Source organism: Carya illinoinensis, chromosome 16, assembly GCF_018687715.1.
Source record: "Carya illinoinensis cultivar Pawnee chromosome 16, C.illinoinensisPawnee_v1, whole genome shotgun sequence".
In the NCBI taxonomy this organism is placed as follows: domain Eukaryota; kingdom Viridiplantae; phylum Streptophyta; class Magnoliopsida; order Fagales; family Juglandaceae; genus Carya; species Carya illinoinensis.
In genome coordinates this window covers 4863915-4872500 of record NC_056767.1, presented here as the reverse complement: position 1 = coordinate 4872500, position 8586 = coordinate 4863915, and the positions used below count along the sequence as shown (strand labels likewise).

Below are 8586 nucleotides of genomic sequence, written 5' to 3'. Positions count from 1 at the left end.
AACCAGATCAAGCTATATTAGTTTGTAAATTTCTTTTTATATGATCATTTTATAGTTAGATTATTTCTCTTAGTTAGTGAATAGTAGAATATTACACAAGGTAATGAGGAAAAAAAAAGGAAAGTAAAAAGTGGGATTTCTTTGTTGGGACTAGAGAGTTGTAAACATCACATCTCATTATGATGTATACTACCCACCGATTTATAAATATAATTTTCCTAAATATAAGATATTGCTCGTGGCTGTGTTGTTCTTTACCTTCAACCTCGATTGCTTTCACAATCCTCACATAAAGGCTTGGACCATGACCAGTCCATCATAGAGCAAGAAATTCCAACCACCAACTCTAGTTAGTTAATGATGCAGCCCCACTGGTATGGAATTGGGTAGGAAGAAAAGAGAGGACAATTCCAAGCATGATAAGTTTATTATTAACATATTAGCTTAAAAACTCAGTAGTTCACAGCATAAAAGCTACTAAAGATGTAATATCAAAATTACAAAAAATTAAACTTACAAAAAAAAAAAGAAGGTTCCAACTTTACTGTCTAAATGGAGTGACAAAAAAAGGAAAATGAGAGATTTCAACAAAAAATGAAAGCAAAATAACAACAAAACTTCAACAGAGACATAAAATGGAAAGAAAACAAAAGGGCACAAACAGAAGGGAAAGTCAGGACCCATGGCCATGAGTAAATTTTTTTTTTTAATAAATATTTTTGCTACTCATCATCTTCATATACTATACACTACACTTTTTTTTTTCATTTTTTTGAGTTTATTTTTTTAAGAGTTTTGCTACATATAAGCAAAGTCGTGTTTTAATCTGCGTACCAATACTGATTATTTCATATTCAAAATTTAAATTAATACTGTTTTCAATAAAATCTACTTTTTGACCAATCACGTTAAATTGGTATGCAGATTAGTGTACAATTATATTTATAATTAGATTTTTCTTTTTTTTAAACTAACGAATTTTATTATATACAGTCATTTTTATATATTCTTTAAAGTATATAACGAGTACATAAAAATAACTAATTGTTATTAACTAATTAAACTCTTGTATTTATTACCTATATACTAAACGGTTGGTAAGAGAAAAGAAGAAGTGTAATGCGATGCGTGGGAATGATAATAGAATTTTTGTTTTTTAAATGGGCAGTAATCATGTTCAAAGTTTTACACTGCCTACTCTGGGTCTCTGTCTCTCTCCCTCTGTCTCGCCTCTAGTTGTGCCAGACTTTCTGATCTTCTTGCGCCTAATTTTCATATAACGGGTATTGGCCAGGGTCTCCGTGATACTCTCGAGTAACACAATTTACGCAATCCAAGATTCCAAGCCCGCATTTATTTGTCAAATCTTGAATATTTGAATCAGCGCGATCTGCAATTTTTTATACATCAACTGCTACTTGGTACGTTACGCAAACCCCTTGTTGGATTCGAAAATGTCCGAATCTTCCCTCGAGAAATTCTATATTTATTGAAAACCCATGTGCTGTACTTGCTGTGTATGCTTGGCTTATAAATTATATTAATATAAGCGTTCAAGTTTGTTTCTTGGCACTTTAGTATCAGCTCCAGATCTGCAACTGTTTCTGCTGGAACGGTTTCTATGTTGAAGACCATGTCTTTAGATTTAGAATGATGTCGAGTTCTCTGCTCTAAGTAGTAATTTAGGACTCTTGGTTGCTAGTTCTAATGGAAAAAGTTGATAATGATCCAAGATTTTTGACTCTTTGATGTTTTTCGATCTGAAAACGCTGTTTGGTGTTAAAGAAGAGAGAACCCAGAAGTTTAACTGTAGTGTACTTGTGGTATCAATATGCAATCACGGGCTGTGCCGTTTGAGGAAGGCAAGGAACCTTCGGTTATAAACAGGACAAACCAATCTAAAACCTCGCAGCTAAGGCTGCTTCGAATACTTGTGCCGTTTCTGGCTCTGTGCGTTACCTTTTCTGTTATTAGTATATACACAATTCGGTACTTCGGTATCAATGGCGTGCCGACAACGGTTAAGTCCACATTCCAGCCGTGCTATGAGGAACCGAGGAGTTTGAAGCAATGGATTAGACCGCCATTGAATTTAATTCATAATATGACCGATAAGGAACTATTGTGGAGGGCATCTTTTGTACCTCGGATAAAGAAGTATCCTTTCCAGAGAGTTCCCAAGATTGCATTCATGTTCTTGACTAAAGGGCCATTGCCACTGGCACCTATCTGGGAGAGGTTTTTGAAGGGGCATGAAGAGCTTTACTCTATTTATGTTCACTCGCTGCCATCATTCCAGGCCGACTTCCTGCCTTCATCAGTTTTTTACAGGAGACAGATCCCTAGTCAGGTATCAATATTTATGTTAAATTCTTTTGTTTCGTGGTTACATATTCTAATACAAATCCCGCATTTGTTTTCATTTCAATTCTAATTATTTCCCCTTGACGTCATATTTGAATACTTAAATTGCTTATGCAGATTATGGTGTGAGTTTATACTTTTTCATTGAAAGTGGAGGTAGAAAGTTGTCTCTTATAATTCAATGCTGGAGAGAAATCTTCCTGAAGGAGGATGTTATTTTGCCCTATTTTTTTCAGTTACCGAGTTCATCCTATTTTTGTTGATTCTTGCTTGGGCTTATTGGATATGAATCACTATAATTAGCATTGGTGATTTTTACCCATGGCATAAATTCCTCTTTTGGTTCACACAACTTGGCACTCCTGAGAGACACACAAGAGGGATCGCAAAATGACACATTAGAATGCTTTTGTTTCTTTCACCGTGCTAATTTAAAGGATTAACTTGCATAACCATTTCCCTTGCCTCCCTTAGGTCTTAAAACTATGGCAAAAAGATTAACTGTAAGATCTTATGCATTTATTAAGCTTCTTAGAGCTCCCACGGTATGAATACCATTGAGGGGCTGCTTTACGTGAGGAAAGTGGGGGTGTAGATGTGTGATGGCAGCAGTATCTCGAGTTCATATTGTGTGCTCTTGGAGTTTCCCTCTTTTTATTGAGGTCACTTTTATGAGCAAATCTAATTTTGTAATTTAAGCTAAGAAGGATTTATGTAGCCGCCAATCATGTCTTGAATCATTATGATCCTGGTTTTAGCTGGAATGATATATCCAGGTTTGTTTTGTTACTATATATGGGCTTCTGTTATGAGCAAGGATGAATTTTGGCTAAATGAAGATGCAGGAATATGGGTTCAAAGCTTTTCTGAGACTAATGATATTTACTTGCATTACACGAGTTTTGTTTGCTTCCCAAGTGCAAAACAAGAGTACACCTATTACACAGTTCCATATAATCTTTGCACAGGTGCACTGCACATATATCATGCTGGCAAATGATTACTTATCAAACAACAAAATTTTTTGTCATATGATCTACATTTTCCATATTAAAGAAAAACAGGTTCTAATGACCATACCTGCATGTGGCTTGCCGACACCAATCTTGATGAGTTTGTGTTGTAGGTCACATGTGAAACACTGAAATGGTGGTATGTTGTGCACATGCTGGGGTGGGCAGACCATGACAAATTGGTTAAGGAGTAGAAGTTGGGTGGTCAAGTTCAGCTGTATGCCTGAGCCAAACTTAGCCCATAGGATAGGTTCCCCTTTGTCCTTGTGAGTTGCCATGGGCAACACTTTTATCACGTAAATCATGTTCCTTGATGAAGCAGCAGTTAGAAACTGCTTAGTTAGAGTGAACTGGTTACAAGGGCAGCGTAGCAAGCCAAGGTAAATCTTATTGTGATTGCTAAATGGTATAGATTTTAGCTCACATGTCAACTGAGAGCAGCAACAGTAGTTGTCAACTTTATGTTATTATTCTTATTGAATGTGGTAAGAAAGTTGAGGGATTCTTTAATTCTATGTTGTTCTGTTCGTATAGTTGCTTTGGAGGAACCAGCACCAATCTTCTTTACCCTATATTTTCCTACCCTATAAAATTGATGCTGTGGCATCAATCTTCAGTTTAAACTCTTGAATGTTTATGTTGGTTTTGGTTGATTGTATAACATTTTTTCTGCTCAAAAGTGGACTTCTTTTATGCGTGATTTCTAGTATTGGGATAAGCAATTGATGATTTTGATAATTTTTTATCCGCAGGTCTCTGAGTGGGGAAGGATGAGTATGTGTGATGCTGAGAGAAGACTCCTCGCCAATGCTTTGCTTGACATCTCTAATGAATGGTTCATTCTCCTTTCTGAATCCTGCATTCCTCTCTATAATTTCAGTGTCATCCGCCACTATCTAATGAAATCCCAGTATAGCTACATGGGTGCATTTGATGATCCCGGGAAATTCGGGAGAGGACGCTATAACGAGAGCATGGCACCTGAGGTAAATATTACTCAGTGGCGGAAAGGATCTCAATGGTTCGAAGTGAACCGGAAGCTTGCCATCAGTATTGTGGAAGATACCATGTATTACCCAAAATTCGAACGGTTTTGTAGACCGGCATGCTACGTAGACGAGCACTATTTCCCCACCATGCTAACCATTCTAGCAGGGAATCTATTAGCAAATAGAAGCATTACTTGGGTGGATTGGTCGAGAGGTGGCCCTCACCCGGCTACTTTTGGGAGAGCAGACATCACAGAGCAGTTCTTCAAAAGAATTTTGGAGGGTCACAACTGCACTTACAATGATCAATCCTCTTCAATTTGTTTCTTATTTGCAAGAAAATTTGCTCCAAGTGCCATGGAACCTCTATTACAATTATCACCAAATGTTTTGGGCTTCTGACAGTAAAATCCACAATCATTTAAATATTGAAGGGAACAAAGGAACAGGACAGAGACAGGTTTTCTTGAGGATTGTAGGACAAATTCTTTTGTGTCATGAATGGTATAATCAATTAAATTCCATACATAATATTATGTCATTTTTCTTTGCTCCTCTTGCATGCATTGAGTTCTGTTGCCATGCCACTCTGTGTAGAACAATGCTAAATGTACAGAGAAAATTCACTTTTTTGCATGGTGATATTCTCTCTTTGTTGTGTGTAATGAACATAGCATTCCTTACAGCAGAATAAAGAGAATTTGTTGGTCTGATTATGCACTTGAAGCCGATATTCCAACAACTTTTGCCCTTTCTCACTCATTCTCTCTTACTTTGGTTTACCCACCACCTGCCTTTCTGGGAGGTTCCTACTCGCCGGCCATCTGGCCCCTTCTTTCTCCCTCATTTCCACGCCAACTCTAGATTTTAAAGAAAATTATAAATAATCAACAATTAAAATCTCATATTCTCGTAAATCCTATCATATTTCTAGCCATTTACAAACATAAGTTTAATCCCATCTTGGAAAAGAAGTGCTATAGTCACAGATGAATTTTACAGAATTCAATTCATAAACTGACATGGTATAATATATTAAATTTACTATACAATAAAAATCATTTTATAATTTAACGTATCATATTAAATCATATCAAATTGTAATATTTACAATGCATGGTTAGAAAGTAAAGGAGCAAACCATTGTCATAGTGAGTTATGTTACTTAAGTTATGTTACTTATAAACTCTTTTCTCAATGATAATGGGAGGTGGGAGTGACCTTCTTAGCAATCTTTTATGGGCGTGATCATAGTAGCTCTTTTCCGTTACAAAATATCCAATTTAAACCATAACTACTACTTAAAAAACGAGCTCATCATCACAGTACCTCTAAAATATTTAACTAATCTAAAACTCATCTCATGACCTAAATGTCAAGTTTTATTATTATAAGTGATTTCAATTTATATTTTATTCAAATTTCTTACCTTAAAACCATAAAATACTAATTCGTACCAGTTGAACTACCATCTTGGTCGTGTTAATTGTGAGATCTAAATAATCATATGTTATACTTACTATGTCAATATACTTATAAGTATAATGTTTCTTTCCAATAATGTCCATGATAATTTGTGTTTATCAAACATGTCCCTTGATTGGGAAAAAGGAAAAGCTGGCATCCCACGCCATCAATTAAAGCGTCCCTTCCACTCTAATGAACACATCATATATTCACTGAGGGAGGATTAGGTGCGATTCTTCTCTCCATGCTTTTGCAAGCAACCACGAACAAGGCGATTATGGTAATTTCATAACATCACTTTCTTTTATTTTATTTTATGGACTAATGTGTACCGCACAACGCATGCGTGCCAGCTGTGTTCTCGAGTCAAATTACCATAGAACCCAGGCGAACAGGAAGGTTCTCGAAAAAACTACTTTTTTTTGTTATTAAATCATGAATCGAGATCATCTCCAAATCCTCACCGTACACCTCTCGTATCTTTTTACCAATACCTCGAATAAAAGAATAAAGACGTGCTGATGTTGGCCACTATGTCTGTCTTAAATTGTATTTTAAATGCAAAAAGGTGAATTTTAAAATAAAATAATAGGAATTTGATTTTATATTTAGTTAAAAAGTTCATTATATATGTTCTTTTAAATATGAAGGCATGACATAATCAACCTTTTCTATTTGTTTTATTTATAACCTTTTATTATCTTTAAAAAGGCATGCATAATATTTTATTATTTTAAAAAATTATTTAAAATATATAGTATAGTATGAATAATACAATATACGATACTTTTGTTCGTGCACTATTTATATGAAGAATACGGTCATTTGGTCTTATTATTATTTTTATTTTTTTATTCTCTTATTTTTTATAATATCATTAAATAATATTTCCTTAATTATTAAATAAATAAATAAATAAAATTGTCAAAAGAATTCATCGAGACATTATCTACTTTAGCTTTTTCCTTATATGAATCATGAATAAACAGAATACTATTTGCTCCATTTCTCGTCTTCGCGTGTTCTCCGTGTACATGTCAATACTTACCAATGAAATGACCTCGAAGATATAGCTCATTGCCTATATCATTTTCTTTTGAAAAGTACCGATACATAAAGAGATTCACAACATTAAATTCATAAATTAACATTAATTGATATATTATATAAGATATTTTTTTTAATAAAAATAATTTTATAATATAAAATATTACTTCAATCCATATCAATTATAAATTTATAAAATATTTTTACATCGAAATACTCAATATTTTTCTCTCTTATTTAACAAGTAATACTATATAAAGTTATAAGATGTGCAAGTTTATCGTATTCATTTAAAAGAAAGTAAGGCCCCAATTAAAAAAATAATTTATCATAAAGTTTCAAATTTATCTTTTTTTAAAAAAAAAAAGTAGAAAAACTTACTTAATTTTAAGATAAATAATATTTAGAGTTTTAAAGTACATAAATCTAACGTATTGTTTTATTAAAATAAATAAATATAAAATTTATATAAAATAAATAAATTTTTAATAATAAATCTCGTTATTTTAAAAGAAAGTGTATAACTTATATATTTAAATGTGTTGTAGGATTACTTAAAAAAGTGGTGCTAGAAACGTCAAAAATCTTACACTTCTTTTGTATCGAACAGTGTAAACTTTTTTTTAATTTTTGTTTCTATTTTTCTCAAACATTTTATAAACTCATTTAAATATTTTTAAAAATTAAAAAAATCTTAAAATTATTAAATAATACTTCTTTAACCATTAACTAAATATAAATAAATAAAACTTTTTCGGTGTCCATTATTTCTCTACTTAAAAGCATAGAGTGGTTTCTGACCATCCACTTGTCACTTTATAATTAGCTTAAAAGCCGCATTACAGGTTGGACTCTCGTGGCTCCCTCCTCATGCTTCCAACGGAATCGCAATGATGATATCCGCTTGGCCGTTTTTTATTTTTCCCTCTTTCGTATTAACAACTTCCCTTCTCGGAGAGTACAGTCTACCGCACCCCTATCCAATACGCGTCAAATGAACGCCCAAACCCATCGCAAGTAAATGCGCGAGTAACAAAATCGTGCGCGTCAGGGATTTCATATCAAGACAGATACGACAACGATTTGTTTTCTATAGAGATCTTGATATTTGAGCACTTCCAAAACGACGTCGTTAGCAGCGGATCCACAAGGAACCCCAGCTGTCACACCTCCACTCGCCAGCCTGTGAGCCGTTGCCACTAACCTCTTCCTCCTCCTTTCTCCGTGTACATATAACGCTTCCCCCATCATTATTCTTTCACCTTCACAAATCTCTCTCTCTCTCTCTCTCTCTCTCTCTCTCTCTCAAACACACATTCAAACCCCAAGAAAGCAAAGCAATACTCACCAATGGCGGTCTCCAAGGCTTCGCTCGTGGCTCTCCTGGCTGTGACTTTCGCTATGCTTTCTCTCTTCGGAGCTGCTCAAGCTCAAACCACGGAAGCCCCGTCTCCGAGCCCCACCTCCCCTGCTGTCTCTACCTCCCCGTCCTTGGCCTTCGCTTTCCTCGGCGCCTTCGTGGCTCTTGCCTTCGGATCTGGGCGCAGGGTGGTCTAGAAGTCTCCTAGATTCCCGAGGCTTTCATTACACGCCATTCTTGTTCGTTAGTTGGTTCTATCTCGCCTTGTATGTTCAGCTGATATTAGAGATTATAGTCATGTATGTTAGTAGTGAGGTTTTTTATGAGCTTTGTTAGCGTGGTGCTT

The 8586-nt window shown here is 34.8% G+C and overlaps 1 protein-coding gene across 1 annotated transcript; it reads left to right on the top strand.

The window, feature by feature from the left end:
- Positions 1 to 1151: 1151 nt before the first annotated feature.
- On the top strand, positions 1152 to 5008 carry LOC122299894 (glycosyltransferase BC10-like). The gene is made up of 2 exons (XM_043110374.1): positions 1152 to 2350; positions 4130 to 5008. The coding sequence occupies exons 1-2, from the start codon at positions 1832 to 1834 to the stop codon at positions 4766 to 4768; spliced, it is 1158 nt and encodes a 385-aa protein (XP_042966308.1). The 5' UTR covers positions 1152 to 1831; the 3' UTR covers positions 4769 to 5008.
- Positions 5009 to 8586: the final 3578 nt, after the last annotated feature.